Below are 16,282 nucleotides of genomic sequence, written 5' to 3' on the forward strand. Positions count from 1 at the left end.
AGAATTGGTGGATTGGGGTTCCTGGTTGGGAACATGTTCCCACAGTGGCTTTAGAAAGAAAAGTTAAATGTGGGGATCAATCACAGGGTGGACTCGATGGTCTGGGGGGTTTTTCCCAACCTCACTGACTCGGGGGTTCTGTGAAAGGGTGAAATGCTGTGGGACAGCAGGTCTGTGGGGGGGCTGCCATGGCTCACATCTCTCCCTTCCCCACCCAGGATGGAGACGGGGACAAGAAGGACCCGTTTGAGGAGAGTGGGCTGAGCCTGAGCCCCACGGCCGCCGAGGCCAAGGAGAAGGTGAGGGCCAAGCGTGTGAAGAAGCGAGCGCCGCAGATGGACTGGAACAAGAAACGGGAGATTTTCAGCAATTTCTGAGCCTGGCTGGTGGCACCGACCCCCTCCCATCCCAGCTCGGACGTTTCTGAGGTGCCTACGCCCTGTCCTTCAGTGTCCACGGGAGATGCTTAGTGCTCTGCTCTTCACTGGTTGCTTTTACAAGGCGTATTTTAAAGTCCTTTTTATTTTTATTTTTATTTTTTATTATTATTATTGTTATTGTTGTTACTCACCAGCGATTCTCATAAGACAAATGTGACCAAAGCTCCTTCTCTTGCTTGCTCTCAAGCCTGGCTCTGGCTGCCCAGCATGCCCTGTTCCTGTGAGAAAGGACTGGAAGAATTTTAACTCGTTGTTTCCTGAATCATTTAGGCTTCTGTTACTTTTTTTTATTTTTTTATTTGGGGTGTTTGTTTTGGTTTCGTGGGTGTCCCAGACTGAGCCCCGTGGGATGCTCTGTGCCCCTGTGCAAACATCTCATGGCTCGTGGTGGGTGCCCACAGGGTGGGTGTACCTGGCACCCCTCCCTGACACCCCACGTCCAGCATTAGCTGATCCCACGATGGGAAAATGGACTGTGGCTGGAAATCACTCTTGTTGGCTTTGCTATTGAAGGAAAAATGTTTGTTTTGTTGGGTTTTGTTTGTTTTTTTTATGAAGTCCCATATGTTTCCAGTTAGTTTAGGAACCTCCCTCCCACCAGCAGCTCCTGCCCTGGCAATAAAAGCCCCTTTTTCATCCTGACAGCTCTGCAGAGGGGAGAGGGCAGGATTTAACCCCAAGCCCAAGCCAGCCCTCCCCACCTGCAGCTGTGGAAGGCAGGGAGGGGCCGGTCCTGCCCTGCGGCGCACGAAGATGAGAGACACAAGATGCTCCTAAAGCCTTTTGGACAGACCTGGAAGTGAGGACAACCCAGCATGTGCTTCCTGGGGGTAACGTGGGGATGTAGTTTGAGCTGCTGGCTCGGCGCTGGGAGGTGGGGCTGGAGCATCTCTGGGTCCCTCCCACCTGGGCTGGGAATTGGTGCATCCAGCCCATGAGTGTGTCTTGTCCTCAGGAGAGTATCCTCCACAGCTGTGGGCTCTCTGTGGGGCTGGAGAAGTGGCTGTCAAAGGTGTGATGCAATGGGCACTTGCTTTGGCATTCCGTGGCCTCCTTCAACCCCCTGCTCAGGGCATTCGAGCCTCCAACGTGTATCTTTAAAGCATTACAGATTAAGCCCATTCCAGCTCTTTACGACTTGCCTTTGGCTGTGTGAGGGAAGGTGACTCAGCTGAACTGCAGCACTCACAGTGAGCAGAGGTGTGTTACCAGGGCAGTGTCCAGCTGGGACTGGGCTGTCCCACTCCCCCCATGTTCCAGCAGCAATCTCAGCTCAGGCTGGGAAGGGACTGGGCACAGCAGGACAGTGGAGCACAAACCCACCTCCCCCAGCTGGAAACAAACAGCAGCAATCCCTGGGCTGGCAATGGCTTGCAAACAGCAGGGATTGTGCCCTGGCTCACGCCAGCACTGCTGTGATGAAAGCCCCTGGCCCTCGGGTTAGTCAGTGTGCTGTGGATATGGGAACAGCTCTGTGTGTATTTCCTAAATACAGAGCTAAAAGGTGCCTTATTCCATTCTCTGCTCTCCTCAGCAGTGGGCTGGGGCTCAGCACTCCATGTTTGGCTTCCCCATGGGGAGCAGCTGATGCCTGTGGCCCTTTGCTGCTGAGAGGAGAGCCTGGAGAGCCTCAGGGGTGCAGGAGATGAGTTCTCTTAAGGAAAGTTCTTTTTCAGGATTGTTGATGGGCTGAACAGGTTGCAGACAATGACTTTGGAGAGGAACTGGTGCAGGTGTTTGGCTGTTGGTGACAGACAGGCAGTGGGATCAGGGGGCATGTGAAGAGGTTGCCTCCCCTCAGGGCTCTGCCATTAAGACACCTCTTCCCTACCCCTCCTCAAATTGCCTGCTCTCTTTTTGGCCCCCAAAATATGATCTTCTCTCAATGGGTAATGTTTGGAAGGAGCCCTTTTTCATGGTGTGCACGTTGCTTGCCTTGCCCACATCGCCAAACCCCGGCAGTGCCCGGGCTGCACAGGGCAGAGCGTTCCCAGGACACCCTGATACAGCTCAGAGAGCAAAGACCTGTTGTAAATACCCCATTTCTCATCCAAGACTGCTGTAGTTGTGGAGGGGAAAAAAAGAACATGTAGTTTTGAATGCAGATCAAAAGAAATCAGGTGTGTGAATTCGTACTGATAAGATTTAAAATCTTGATCTCTGCTTAGTCCATGGAAACTGCTCCTGGTTGAAGCATTACCATATTCCTCACATCTTGTAGTTCAGTAGTAATTATTCAGTTCCTGTACATTTAACTTGGAAAAAAAAAACCAATTAAAGTATGAGGCTGTCAGCTGCATTGCAAAACCATAATGTACATTGTAATGTCAGTAATAAACTTGGTCTCCCATGTACCCAGGACTGATCTGCTCCTTCCTCGGTGCTGCAGGGACTTCAGAGCGGAATTGCAGCCGCCTTGAGCACACTGGAAACTTTGCTTCCTCCCTTGCCTGTTTAAAGAGGAGCTGAAATTATTCCTTTGAAGCTCCACAATGAAGTCAGCACTGCCCTTTCTTTGAAGAACAGAACACAGGGGTGGTGGTGTCCCTTCTGACAGCTCCTGAGGACACACAAGCCTGGCTCCCCTGGCCCCTGTAACCCTTGGTGGCACACACAGTGTGACACTGGCTCATCTGCTGTCCCTGTGTGACCCCCTCTGCTCTTCTGCTGCTGGACCCAAAGGTCACTTGTCCAGGCAGTGATCACCTCCAATCCTGGCTCAGGAAGGCTTCAGCTGCACCTTAGAATCACAGAATCATTCAGCTTGGCAAAGCCCTCCCAGCCCATGGAGCTCACCCTGTGCCCAATGCCCACCTTGTCACCCAGCCCAGAGCACTGAGTGCCACATCCAGTCCTGCCTTGGACACCTCCAGGGCTGGGCACTCCAAACCTCCCTGGGCAGCCTCTTCCAATGCCTGACAACTCTTTCCATGAAGAAATTCCTCCTGGTGTCAAACCTGAACCTGCCCTGGCACAGCATGAGGCTGTTTCCTCTTGTCCTGTTGACACCACACCTTGTGTGGCAGAGCCCCTTGCAGCCTGGGCTGGCAGGTGGCTGGCAGGTGTGTGCTGCCTGCTCTCAGCTGGCAGGGCTGGTTGCCATGGTCTCAGCTTTGCTGAGGTCACCCACACCCTCCTCCCCCTGCCCTGTGTCACACAGACTCCAGCAAACCTTGTGGGTGCAAAAATACTCCTCTACCTTTATTAAATCTGTATTTACAAGCAGCAGCAAGTCCCTGAGGACAAAGCTTTTCTCTACAGTGATTCAGTGTGGCACAGCTGGGACATGCTGAGGCTCTCACACAAGCTGGAGCCTCCAGCACTGGCACAGCAGGACTGCTCACATTCCAAGCCCCTTTCCCTCTCAGAGCTGAGCTGTCACCAGCAGCTGCTCCCACCCGAGATGCTGAGCTGGCTGCAGCTCCTGCTCCTGCAGTCACACAGCCAGCCCCGTGCAAGGCCCAGCTTTACCAGGGCTCAGCTCAGCTGCTGCTCAGCCCAAGCAGCTTTGTGGCTCTCCAAAGGCTGGATGATCCCTCAAGGTCTCTTGGCAGCTGGACAGATGTCCTGATTGAGGCACTGGCTGCAGCGAGGGTTCACAGGCAGGCAGGTCTGCTGGCCAAAGCCCACCAGGAGCCAGTTGATCTCCCTCCAGAGCTCCCTGCAGTGAGGAGAAACATGAGCATTCCCATACAGCTGCTCAGAGAGCTTAGAGAACAGCCTGTGCTGTTTGAGGATCCCTTTCACCTACTGCCTGTTCCTCTTGGCTTCCCCAGGTGCCTGGAAGCAAGTCCCAGCCTCCCAACCCTTCCTGATCCCTGCTAGGAACAGCCCTCCCAACCCTTCCTGATCCCTGCTAGGAACAGCCCTCCCAACCTTTCCTGATTCTTGCTAAGAGCAGCCCTCCTAACTTTCCCTGCTAGAACAGCCCTCCCAACCTTTCCAGATCCTGCTGGACTGGGTGGGAGCAAAGGACAATGCCACCAACTGCCTGTGCTCATTTCCTTGTGCCAAGGTGTGTGCCAGGTGTGAAGATGTCCCTGTGTACCTGTCAGCTGGTGTTTGATACTGAAAATTAACCATCAGTAAAGGCCAGAATCCAGCCCTGGGCTGATCCTGCTGTGGCCATTATGGTCAGCAAGGTCCTGTGTGTGGCTTGGGTCATGGCAGATTTGTCAAGGCAAAATCAGGGATCAAGAGCTCCAGCTGCCACTAGTGGTGATGGATGCATCTGACAGCCAGGACACAACCAAGCAGCTGAGATGCTGCTGCATCTCTCTGGCAAAGGGGAAACACCTGCAACTAGACCCTAGAAAGAGGAGGGTCCCAAAACTGTCACTGAAAATGCTGGAAGCAGGACTATGTGCAGCCATGGCTCCTGCAGCCTCACCTGGGCAGCCAGTCCTCCAGTGCTACCCGAGTCTCCTCGGGGTACTTGGTCTCCTTCTTCACCCACTTCAGTCTGTTGGAGATCCTGTGCACGTGAGTGTCCACAGCTGGGAAGGGAGAGCCCAGAGTTCAGGTGGGGCAGACACACCTGAACAGAGAGAGCACAGCCAAGAGCTGCCTGTCACAGCCCACCAGGCCCAGGGACCTGCAAGGCTTCCTCTGCAGGCAGCAGGAACAGGTAGGTGGAATGGGAGTGGAGGGGAGGGGAAGGGAGACTCACTCGAAGAACAAATATGCTGTTTTCCTCCCAGGCCCAAAGCCAGAAGTATTTGGGGTGGATATTTCTCCCTATGCTCACACAATCTGAGCCAGTCTCTCTCCAAAGATTCTCCTGCTCCAGCAGAGCAGGCACAGGGCACCTTGTCCCCCATTCTCTTCCTCCCTACATCCTCATCCTCCTGGTATTTCAGCTGCTGTTACACAAATTGCAATGTCTGCCCCTTCGTTCACCCAGATGGAAAACACATTTCATCATACCCAGCAGCACAGGAGGGTTTGGGAGGCTTTAAACGAGTGTTTATAAAGTGCTTTGAGCTAAAAAGCTCTGAATGCAAAGAGTATTATTGTTAGATCAGCAGTGATAAACCTGTCTCTAGGGCTAATTGGGCAAAACTCAGGAAATTGCTGTAAACAGGAAGACTAAGCCTAGCCTCCTAAATCAAAACTGAGCACACAATTATTTGGAAAACACTTGGCTGGTTTGGCTGCCTCTGGACTTTCCACCCCCACAGCAGGGAGAACAGCAGACCCCAAGGGCTGTCAGATGTAGTGCAAGGGCCAGGGTTCAGGCAGCTGAGGGTCCCTGGTGCAGCTGCAGGATCCAGCCATGCCCACGCCGGCCTCCAGCACTCACGCACCAGGTGACACCACTCCTGGCCTTCCCAGGGCTCTTCCATTAAGCAGCAGATCTGTCTGGAATATTACTCTGTCCCCAGGGGCCCCAGGCCAGGATCTGCAGGTGACAGTCCAGCCCCATCTGCCAGCAGCTCCCCAGGCACAGCTCTGCCCTCCTGCACTTGCTGCTCTGCAAACAGGGTAACTCTGGAGCATCTCTGTGCGGAGCAGAGACTGCAGGAGCTGGGCCTGGTTAGTCTGGAGAGAAGGCTCAGGGGGGATCTCATCAATCCACACAAGGGGTGTCAGAGGACAGTGCCAGGTGTGTTTGGGATTTGTGTTTGAGAGGGCAGAAGTGTACTTCATTGTAATTCAATGGCATGGAGAAGGTATCTGAGGGGAGTGACTGCACTTGGGAATTTCTGCTATCAAATTTGGGGATAAACAGTAGCTGGATCCATGCTTCAGTCCTACAGCAACTCATTGGGTGAGTGGTTAAGGGTCACACTGTTCACCCACCCACATGCTCTGCAGATGAACTGAAGGGATGCTACCAGGGTCCTGGGACAGGAGCTGCAATGGTTCCCCTCTGCCCAGGGAATGATCAGGCAGGATTTAGGAAAGGAATGGGAAACACACAGGCCAACCTACCTATTCCAGACACACTGTCCCAGGCAATGTTCATGGCCAAGTGGGCCATTTTGGGCCCAACCCCTGGCAGCTGCACCAGCTCCTCCACAGTGCTTGGGATGTCACCCCCATATTTCTGCTTCAGGATGGCTGTTGTCTGCTTTATGTACTTCACCTTGTTCTGGAAAATCAAGGGGAAAGGCACAAAATCCAAGCTGGCCTCCAACACAGGGCAAAGAGACAGAAAAACAAGGCACTCTTCAGTGTGTTACAGATGAGGCCACACAGGAGTTGTGGAGGGGAGACAGACCCTTGATGTCTCCTTGGAATTAAAATGCTGAGAGCTCCAACCTCCCTGCACACTCCAGGCCCTGCAGACTGGAGCCATCCCATGTTGCTGGGAATACCAAGTGCCAAAACTGGAGCCAAATCCAGCCTTCAGCCTGAGTCTGGGGGACAGATCCCCCCGGGAAGGGCACACAGGCTGAGCCGCAGCCCAGGGGGCTCCTGTGTGTGTGCCACGATCCCACACTCACCCTCCAGAATCCCACGGGGTAGATGAGCCTGCCCAGCGTGGCATCGTCCATCTGCAGCACACTGTCCACGCTGAGGCCGCGCTGGCGCAGCCGCAGCATCGCGGCCGACGTCACCTGGTCCTTGGTCTGGCTGGACAACATCAGCGACAGCAGCACTTGGTAGCGCATGACCTGGGGGAAAGGAGGCTGTGAGACCCCCTAAGCCCTCCAGAGCCACCTCCAGGGCTCGGTTCCCCCATCCAGCACCATCTGCAGTCCAGTACAGGATGTGTTCCCAACCCTGGTTCAGCTGTATCTGCCTACAAGAGACTGGAAGGCTGCAACAGGAATAATCCACAACCTTTTAATTCCACCACACAATAAAGGGAGAAAAGAAACACTTTCCATCTATGCTGTCAGGATCCAAGAAAAGGGCAGGGAGCAGCTCTGTCTCCTGGGACCTCACATCCAAACTGCTGAACCACAAAGGGCCAGACTAAGCTTTTCCTGAGGATGGGATTCTCAGGAGACCCCACAGAATGCACAACTACAAACACCCACTGACTTTTTGTGCAGCTTCTGCTCCAAGCAGCTTTTGCAAATCCCACCCCTTTCCCACTAGGTTTCAGTAGGAACTGGGCATCTGGCTCCAGTGAGCTCCTTATGGAACCAAATCTGAAGATCTGGGATGACACACTGGGAGATGAAGGACAAACCCAAAAGCTCTTCTGCTGCTGCCTTGCAGGGTTTAGCCAGGCCATTCACCTCCCATTTCCCAATTATTTTTCTCCAGATGTGATTCTGTTCCCACCAGAACGAGGATGATGCAACTAACCTGGACTGACCCAGGATAATGTGGGACACAATCCTTCCTCCAGCAATCTTACAAAGTTTACAAAACCACAGGTGCTCCAGAAAAAATCCCTGAGTGCATGGAAGTAGGATAACCTCTGAGTACAAGAAATGGTGTGAGGAGCAGAGGGTTACGACATGTACTTTTTCTTGGAAGCAACAAGCCCACTTCCCTAGGGAAGAGGAGTTATTTCCATGTGGTGCACCGTGGTCCCCTGGCCCCACAGCTGGCAGCCCACGTGGTGTGGAGCGTGTGACACCGTCCGGATCCGGGGTCAGAGCTCACCGCCCTCCCCAGGGATCCAAGCCCAGGGCACGATGCCAGCAGCAAGGGCAGCATTCCATGGGCTGAGGCTGTGCAGCTGTGTCTTCCAGACCCTCCCTCAGAGCCCAGCAGGTCCCACTGCTCCTCCAAGCCTGCCCATGCCTGATCCCCACATTCCCACCCCAGGGACTCCCACTGCTCCTCCAAGCCTGCCCATGCCTGATCCCCACATTGCCACCCCAGGGACTCCCACTGCTCCTCCAAGCCTGCCCATGGCTGATCCCATCCCCACCCCAGGGACTCCCACTGCTCCTCCAAGCCTGCCCATGCCTGATCCCCACATTCCCACTCCAGGGATTCCCACTGCTCCTTCAAGCCTGCCCATGCCTGAACCCCACATTCCCACTCCAGGGATTCCCACTGCTCCTCCAAGCCTGCCCACGTTCCCACTCCCATGGCGAGCACAGAGCACAGCCCTGCAGCCCCAGGTCCCATCATGCTTTTGTTTTTTGTACTGATGCCAACAGTTCTCTCAGAGGGAGGTGACATCTGTGGCCTTTGATTGTTTCCAGGCTTGGGAAGCATGGAGCCATCCCAGCATGGCCCTTCCTTCCAACCAGTATCCCTTAAAAGTGAGAGGGGAAGAGGCAACTCTATGCTCATGTCCTGCTTTGAGGAGCATAAAAGCAGCCTGGAAAGCTGTTTCTCAGCAACCTTTGCCTTTTTTCCATACTGTTTTTCCTTTCTATTCCAGAGCCATATGGTTGGATACTTTTCTTGGACTCCTACAGTTTTTAAGGGAAAAAGGGACATGGCTTCATGCTCTGCCAGCCTGCCCCAGCAGACAGCACTGCCCATCACATCCATGACCTCCCATGGGACCAACCCCAGCCCAGAGTCCTGATCCACCCTGTGTTCATTTTTCTGTTCTGGAAACATCCCAAGTGGGACAGATCCAGGGGCAACATGAGGATGAGGGAGGCTGGGGTCGTGTCCTCCTGTGCCTGATGTGTGGAAGTGCTGTTACCTGTGGAACTGCTGTTCCCTACAAAAGTGCTGTTCCCTGTCAAGGTGCTGTTACCTGTGGAGGTGCACTGGTGTCATAGCACTTGTCCACTCCCATCTCATCCACAGGAGCATCTCTGCTCCTCCTCATCTCCCGGATGCGCTGCAGCTGCTCCTGCCAGTGCTTGGGCTCCCAGCGAGGTCTCTGGGGCTCAGCACCATCGCCCTGCCCAGGCTCGTAGGCGATGGCCACGCTCTTCCTCCTCCTGCTGCGCCTCGGGGTGCTGGGGGTGCCCTGGATCTGGCTCACTGCAAGGGATGGCACAGAGATTCCAGGCTCGGGGAAAGGCACCTTTATGTCCCACAGCCCCACGTGCCTCCCAGAGGACCCCGAGCAGGGCTGAGCTCACCCTGCCCAGTCCCAACCCAGTGGCAACACCTCGCCCTGCCCAGCCCTGCCCAGGGACAGCACCGGGCAAGGGAGGGCTGGAGGGACCTGGGAGAGAGGTGACAACAGGGGGTCACATGTCACACTGTGGGGACACAAACACAGGTGGGGCTGCTACAGGTGCATCCCCAGCCCCTTAAAGCCCAGGCACAGCCAGCGGGCACTGCCACATCCCGAATCCGACAGGGATGTGACAGGACACCAGGACCCTGTCCCGGGCCGGGACCCACAACAGCCCCCACCAGCCCCGATTCCCTCTGTCCGTGCCCCGACCCCTCTATCCGTACCCCGATCCTCCCTGTCCGTACCCGAATCCCCCCCCGTCCGTATCCTGATCCCCCTGTCCGTGCCCCGACCCCTCTCCCGTACCCGCAGCCCCCCGGGCCGTGCCGACCCGCCGGGCCCCGGCCCTGCCCGCAGCCATGGCGGCCCCAGGAACTACCGTGCCCGGAGCGCACCGGGGCGGCCGGAACGGGCGGGGCCTCGGCGGGGGCGGCACCGGGGCCCGAGCGGAGCGGGCCGGGGGCGGCGGGGCCGGGCCGGGCCGGGCCGGGCCGGGGGTGAGCGGCGGGGCCGGGGTGGGGCTGTCAGCGGGCCTGGTGGGGGCGAGGGGCGGCCCCGGCCGGGGTGTCCCCCGTGAGAGACCCCGCGGTTGGGGGTGTGTTTGGGTTGGGGGGCTGTGGTGGGACCCCCGGGGTGTGTCTGGGGGGCTGTGGTGGGACCCCCAGTGTGTGTTTGGGTTGGGGGGGCTGTGATGGAACCCCAAGTGTGTGTCTGGGGGGCCGTGGTTGGACCCCCAATGTATTTGGGGGTGCTGTGGTGGGACCCCCGGTCTGTGCTGGGGGGCTGTACCGTGTCCCCGAGGGGTTCTGGCATGTCCTGGGGTGGTTCTGGGGTTTTCCTGGGGCACGGGGGCACAATGAGCCATGGCCAGTGGTGTGCTGGGGCTGCAGTGGAACGCCCTGAGGCTGGAGATGACCGTGGGACTCCAGGATGATGGGCCGGGGGCTGTTTTATCCCTGGTGACATGGACTGTGAGCTGGTTTGTCCCTGGTGACATGGACTGGGGGCTGTGTTTTGTCCCCCGGTGACATGGACTGGGGGCTGTTTGTCCCCTGGTGAGATGGACTGGGGGCTGTGTTTTGTCCCCCTGTGACACTGGGGGCTGGGGGCTGTTTGTCCCCTGGTGACACTGCACTGGGGGCTGTTTGTCCCCCGGTGACACTGCACTGGGGGCTGTTTGTCCCCTGGTGACACTGCACTGGGGGCTGTGTTTTGTCCCCTGGTGACACTGCACTGGGGGCTGTGTTTTGTCCCCTGGCGACACTGCACTGGGGGCTGTGTTTTGTCCCCCTGTGACACTGCACTGGGGGCTGTTTGTCCCCTGATGACACTGCACTGGGGGCTGTTTGTCCCCTGCTGGTGCTGGGCGAGGTCCATGGCGTGTCCCTGGGATGCTGGGACAGGCTCTGTGGTGCATCCCGGGAGCAGCAGCGATTGCTGTGCCCAGGGTGTGGGGAAGGCTCTGGGACACAGGGCTGTGCCAGGAGCAGGGGTCCTGCTCCCAGCAGGGTTCCAGGGTACCCCAGGGGCAGCAAGTTGGGGCTGGAGGGGCAGTTTCTGGAGGATGGCACTGTAATGGCTGTGCTTGTTCTTGCCCCCCTCTTCCTCTTGCCATGGCAGCTCTTGGATGTTCCAGTGCTCAGATTTGTAAGTCCCTCCTCACGTGTGCTGTTTCCACGTGTCCTGTGCAGCCCTGGGTGCTTGGCCACTTTGGGCTGGGAACAAGTACCCAGCTCATGCCCTCCAAAAAGTGTGTGTGTGGTTATACTTCAAAAATCAGGCTGTGTGGTGGGGCTGGGCATTCCCAGCTCCAACAAATGGTCCTGCAGAGCTCCAAATCCCCAGGGAGCTGCAGGATGCAGATGCTGAAGGCAGGAGCAGCACAGGCTCCTTGCTGTTTTCTCAGTGTTGGGCTTTTCCCAAGTTTGAAAAGGCTTCAGACACCAGAGCTGTTTTGGAAGAGCCACAGTGTGATATGCTGTTATTGGCATTTTCTTGGTTAAACATTCCCCTTGGGCCTTCCTTACCAGACCCCTGTTCTGTTTGCAGGGCCTCAGTGCTTGGCAGCAATGGCAAAGCCTCAGAGCAAGGATTCCGGGCTGAAGGAGAAATTCAGGAACCTGCTGGGGCTGGGAACATCTCGGGGCAGTTCCAAGTCGTCAGAGGGCAAACAGACAGAGTTCATCATCACTGCAGAAATACTCAAGGTGTGAGAACTGAGCCAGTGAAGGTGGGGACGGTGCCTGGGTCGCCTGAGCTGAGGGATCAGGAGGGTTTGCTCCTAATCCTTGCTCTTTGGGCATTCAGTCCCTCTGGTGATTTCTCAACTCATTCTCAATGAAATGGATGTAAAAGTCACTTACTTTGCAGCTCAAACATTTTAGTTATTCAGTGTTGGAATACTTTGGAGATACTTGATAGAATGGTATTGTCTTAGGTCAGGTTGCAGGATGTTTCCCTGTTCCCCTCTTTTTTATACTCTGAGCTTGATGAAGTTCCTGTGGTGGTGGTTTACACAAGCTGGGAACTGTTTCTGCTTTATAAAAATCTTACAGTTCTGTGGAAATTAAAAATAAAATAATTTATTCCAGTAATTGGTACAGCAACTCTCTAAGTAGAATAGTTGGCACACAAGGAGGAAAACACAAAAAAAAGAAGGAGACCAGAATTCCTTCTCTCCTTGGAGAAATGGATAAGTGTTTCTAGTAAGATATACTGTCAGCTTATTGCTCCATTTCTTTCCAGGAACTGAGCATAGAGTGTGGATTGAGTAACAGGATACGAGCAATCAGTCAGATCTGTGAAGTGGCAAAAACCAAAAAAATTGAAGAGGTAAGTTCCCAAATATTCAGTGAGTGTTGGAAGGATGGAAGTTTAAGCAGGAGCTTTTGACCTATCCCACAAGGCTCCTGTAGGTCAGGCTGCCTTCTAAAATGGAGACTCCCAGAGGCTGCTTTGTGCTGCCCAAAGTTTAAAAGGAAATTAGTCTTGTCCAACCATCCAGAAGAGGATGGAGCTGATGGGCTTCCTGGACTGACTGGAAGGAGAATGCTGGGAATATTCAGGACAGTTCATGGGGCTGATGTTAAGAGGGGTTTTCTATCTCCTTCTGCCTTTTTAGTAAGGAGTTCAAATTGCTTTTGAACTCATGCTGTAGTTGGGTGAAGGTTTCTGCACAAATCTGCACACTGAATGAGTGTATGAATGAGGAGTGAGTTCCTGGGGTGCAGCTTGTCGTGTGGGACGGGATTTGGTGTCTCACGGGGTTCATCCCTGGATTCATTAATTGCCATAGTTAATGACTGCCCTGCTGGGTGGAGGTGCCAGGAAAGGCTGAGTTTTCCTGCTGTCCCTGTGTTTGCAGCACGCCGTGGAGGCCATCTGGAAGGTGGTGGCTGACATGCTGCAGCCGGAGCGGCCGGCCGAGGCCAGGCACGCTGTGCTTCACCTGCTCAAGTCCATCGTTCAGGGACAGGTGAAAACAACCCACCTGGGGAAGAAACATTGACATAAACTGGGGTTTGTGCAGAGGAGAAATGTGAAAATTACTGGGTGGCTCTTTCCTGCAAGTTTTCTTGTTTTAGTTGTGCTTTGTAAATGGGAAGAGGAAGTGTTTTAATTTAAGTCTTGGTTTGACCTCATAGCAAAACTTTTCATGCAACTCATAGAAAGCTTTTCTGTTTTGGGGCAACATTTTTGAAAAAGAGGAAATAGTTTGGGTTAAGTTTAGCATGTTCAGCAAATTTTACATGGTCTTTGCCCAGACCTGCTAGTCCCAGTCTGCAGCTGGTTTTGATGTTTCAGCACATCAGGTATCCAAGAGGTTCTGGGTGAGACATTTTTCCAGCCTGGCCAAGTTCAGCATATTATGAATTCTTTAGATTTCACAACATGCTGCACAACTGGGAGGCTGGGTTAGCCCAGAATTGTAGTTTCCAGTGTTCTGAAAAAGCAGGAGTGGATGCTTATGAGAAGAGCAGGCATTGCGTTGATAAAAAAAAGATTTCAAGCATGAAGATTCCTGATGTAAACCTTGATAATTTTCAGGCTTTAACCCACTCCCTTTTTATGTTTAAAGGGTGAGAGATTAGGGATCCTCAGAGCCCATTTCTTCAAGGTTATTAAGGACTATCCCTCCAATGAAGACTTGCACGAGCGGCTTGAAGTGTTCAAGGCCCTGACGGAGAACGGTCGATACATCACCTACTTAGAGGAAGAGCTGGGTGAGTGTTGCCCCTCCCTTCTTCAGTCTGGTGGGAGTAAGTCAAGGGTCAGACATGCAGTGATAGGACAACAAGGCAGTGGTATCATTTCTGGGTAGAATGCATATTCTAACAGGCTTCTTTTGCTTCTTTAGCTGATTTTGTACTGCAGTGGATGGATGTGGGTTTGACTTCTGAGTTCCTGCTGGTTTTAGTGAACCTGGTGAAATTCAATAGCTGCTATCTGGAAGACTATGTGGCTGACATGGTGCAGTAAGTTGGCTTTTTAATTCCTATGTGCTTATTCTTGGTAACTTGTAGGAGAAAGTTGCTGATCAATATACAGAATTTTTTTTTATCTGATCTGGATCTATTTCATTCCAGGTCATACCTGACATTTATGACAAATACTTGATTTTCAGTTCTTCCAGTGTCCAGATCTGATTTAGTTTAACTCAGTGTGCTTTTCCCATTTCGTGGGGCAGACCTGGTTGCATTGCTTAGTCTCACAAAGGGCCTGTGCTGTTGCACTAGTACAGACCTGCTGAGTTGCATTTAAGTGCCACTTCAACTTTACAAAGAGGTTGTGGTGCTCAGTGTCTCTGAGAGTGTTACCAACATTGCCACAGGAAGGGGAATGATGAGTTAAATAACGTGGCAATTAACCTGTCTGCTTTGGCTCTTTGTAATTTGCCTAAAATCCTATGAAGCAAACAATTAAAATGTTCTTTCTTAACAGCAAGATCTGCCTCTTGTGCATTCAGACTTCCTCATCTGTGGACATAGAGGTCAGTGATTTGTGTCTCTTTTTTTGTACTTCAGAGTTCTTAGAAATTCTTTGTAATTTGTACAAGCAAAATCAGATCATCAGGCTCTTGGTTTATTCTCATCTTTCAAGAGAGCTGATACAAAGTTATGCTGTTTCTAAGCCATTAGATCTCATATACCAGTAATAATTTTATTCTAAACCAAACAGAGCATTGATCAATTTCATAAGTGAATCAATTTTTCAACAATGCTTTTTAGAAAATAAAAAAAAAAACAAAATACCTTCATCGCTTTTGACTTTTGGATGATTTTGTGGGTCTCCCAGTGACCAGTTGACCTGCTTTATTGTGAGAGAAATGTATAACCATGTTGTCTTGTCCTTCCCCAAAGATTTCCCTGCAAGTCCTCGATGCAGTTGTTTGCTATAACTGTCTGCCATCAGAGAACCTGCCCGTGTTCATCATCACTCTGTGCCGCACCATCAACGTGAAGGAGCTCTGTGAGCCCTGCTGGAAGGTCAGAACTTCTACTGGGTTTGCTTTTTAATGGATTCCCTTTTCTGGCCTCACAGATGAAGTGTCAGACGTGCATGTGCACATCTGCCATCAATTTCAGTTTGGTTTTAGGAGTAAATTAAAATTGCTTGAGTATTAATTGATGAGGATGTTGTTAGTGTGAGTCCTGCCACGTGCATGGGGTTTGCCCTGGGCTGCTTTCAGCTGATGGGACAGGCTTCTGTCATGGCATGGAGGAGGCTGGACATTTTATTTACCATTCAGAGCTCAGCTAAACGTGTGTTTAGGCTGCAGTTGGATACTGAAGTGTTCTCTTTGGATTTGCAGCTCATGCGTAACCTTTTGGGAACTCACTTGGGCCACAGTGCCATCTACAACATGTGCAGGATCATGGAGGACAGGTAAAGGAGCACCTCACAAATGCCAGGAATGCAGCACAGGTCTTGTTGAGAAAGATGGGGAGTCACCAACCTCAGCAGAAGAAGCTGAAGGTTCTGGTGCTTAGAGAATAATTCCCTTCCTGCTTCTGCTGCTGAAGTGCTCATTTTTGGGCCTTTCTGAATTTAATTTTGCTCTGGTTGAAGTTGTGGGTGATCTTTTGCTTTTCATGTTTGTCAGTTGCTGTGCAAGGCCCTGATGTGTAACAGCTGGGAATTCCTGTTGGGACAGTGTGTATTCCTGCTGACTTTGTGTGCTGAACTAATTGTGGTGTGCTCTGAAACTTGCCTTCCCTGTGCCCTCAGAGCCTACATGGCAGACGCAGCGCTGCTGAGAGGGGCTGTGTTCTTCGTGGGGATGGCTCTGTGGGGTGCCCATCGCCTCAACTCCCTCAAGAACTCCCCAACCTCAGTGCTGCCTTCCTTCCTCAAGGTAGGATGGGCTGCTGGGGGAACTTTTAAATCAGTTGTACAACTATAGAACAAAAATGGAGTCCCCTACACCAGAGATCTTTGTAGGCCTGGAGGATGAGAAGGAGCAGTTGGGTGTGGGGTGAAAGGGAGAGACAGTAAAACAAGGGGGTTTAAGTTTGAAGCTGAGGCCTCATCCTAGAATATCATTCTTGGCCAGAAAAGTGAAGTCAGAATTCTTTTTGCAAATGGGTACTTTCACTTAAAAATAAAAACAAAGCAGGAACTTTCACTCTTTCCAGTGTGTGGTACAAAAAGTGAGGGATGGTGTCTTGAGGAACAGCCTCAGAGCCCTCAAAACTTCCTCATCCAAGTGCCTCAAGAAGGAGTTACTGACTTGAACTCATGTGTCTGCCTGTAGGATGGGGCTGTGTTTGACATCTGAGCT

General features: G+C 52.8%; 3 protein-coding genes across 10 annotated transcripts in view; 2 read left to right on the forward strand and 1 right to left on the reverse strand.

The window, feature by feature from the left end:
* Positions 1–2,794, forward strand: part of NHERF2 (NHERF family PDZ scaffold protein 2) — a 32,451-nt gene extending 29,657 nt beyond the window's left edge. For both annotated transcript variants that reach the window (XM_071571235.1, XM_071571236.1), the window contains exon 7: positions 219–2,794. In XM_071571235.1, coding sequence (XP_071427336.1) covers positions 219–377 — 159 coding nt within the window. In that variant the 3' untranslated portion in view covers positions 378–2,794. The remainder of the gene's footprint in view (positions 1–218) is intronic.
* An 825-nt stretch (positions 2,795–3,619) lies between these two features.
* On the reverse strand, positions 3,620–9,895 carry NTHL1 (nth like DNA glycosylase 1). 2 transcript variants are annotated; one of them, XM_071571053.1, is made up of 6 exons: positions 9,808–9,895; positions 9,067–9,299; positions 6,890–7,060; positions 6,375–6,534; positions 4,831–4,936; positions 3,620–4,101 (listed from the first exon to the last, which is right to left on the reverse strand). In XM_071571053.1, exons 1-6 carry the CDS (start codon positions 9,860–9,862, stop codon positions 3,978–3,980), a joined length of 849 nt encoding a protein of 282 aa, XP_071427154.1. In that variant the 5' UTR covers positions 9,863–9,895; the 3' UTR covers positions 3,620–3,977. The 2 variants fall into 2 exon arrangements, 1 of the variants encoding a protein (XP_071427154.1); XR_011699184.1 differs by having other exon boundaries at positions 4,014–4,101; positions 4,831–4,977.
* Positions 9,896–9,940: 45 nt separating this feature from the next.
* TSC2 (TSC complex subunit 2) overlaps positions 9,941–16,282 on the forward strand; it is a 32,980-nt gene continuing 26,638 nt past the window's right edge. For all 6 annotated transcript variants that reach the window (XM_071571594.1, XM_071571596.1, XM_071571595.1 and 3 more), the window contains exons 1-10: positions 9,941–9,998; positions 11,551–11,708; positions 12,247–12,333; positions 12,866–12,976; positions 13,580–13,724; positions 13,859–13,976; positions 14,443–14,491; positions 14,862–14,987; positions 15,314–15,387; positions 15,730–15,856. In XM_071571594.1, the coding sequence (XP_071427695.1) occupies positions 11,571–11,708; positions 12,247–12,333; positions 12,866–12,976; positions 13,580–13,724; positions 13,859–13,976; positions 14,443–14,491; positions 14,862–14,987; positions 15,314–15,387; positions 15,730–15,856 (975 nt within the window). In that variant the 5' untranslated portion in view covers positions 9,941–9,998; positions 11,551–11,570. The remainder of the gene's footprint in view (positions 9,999–11,550; positions 11,709–12,246; positions 12,334–12,865; positions 12,977–13,579; positions 13,725–13,858; positions 13,977–14,442; positions 14,492–14,861; positions 14,988–15,313; positions 15,388–15,729; positions 15,857–16,282) is intronic.

Source organism: Pithys albifrons, chromosome 16, assembly GCF_047495875.1.
Source record: "Pithys albifrons albifrons isolate INPA30051 chromosome 16, PitAlb_v1, whole genome shotgun sequence".
Classification (NCBI taxonomy): Eukaryota; Metazoa; Chordata; class Aves; order Passeriformes; family Thamnophilidae; genus Pithys; species Pithys albifrons.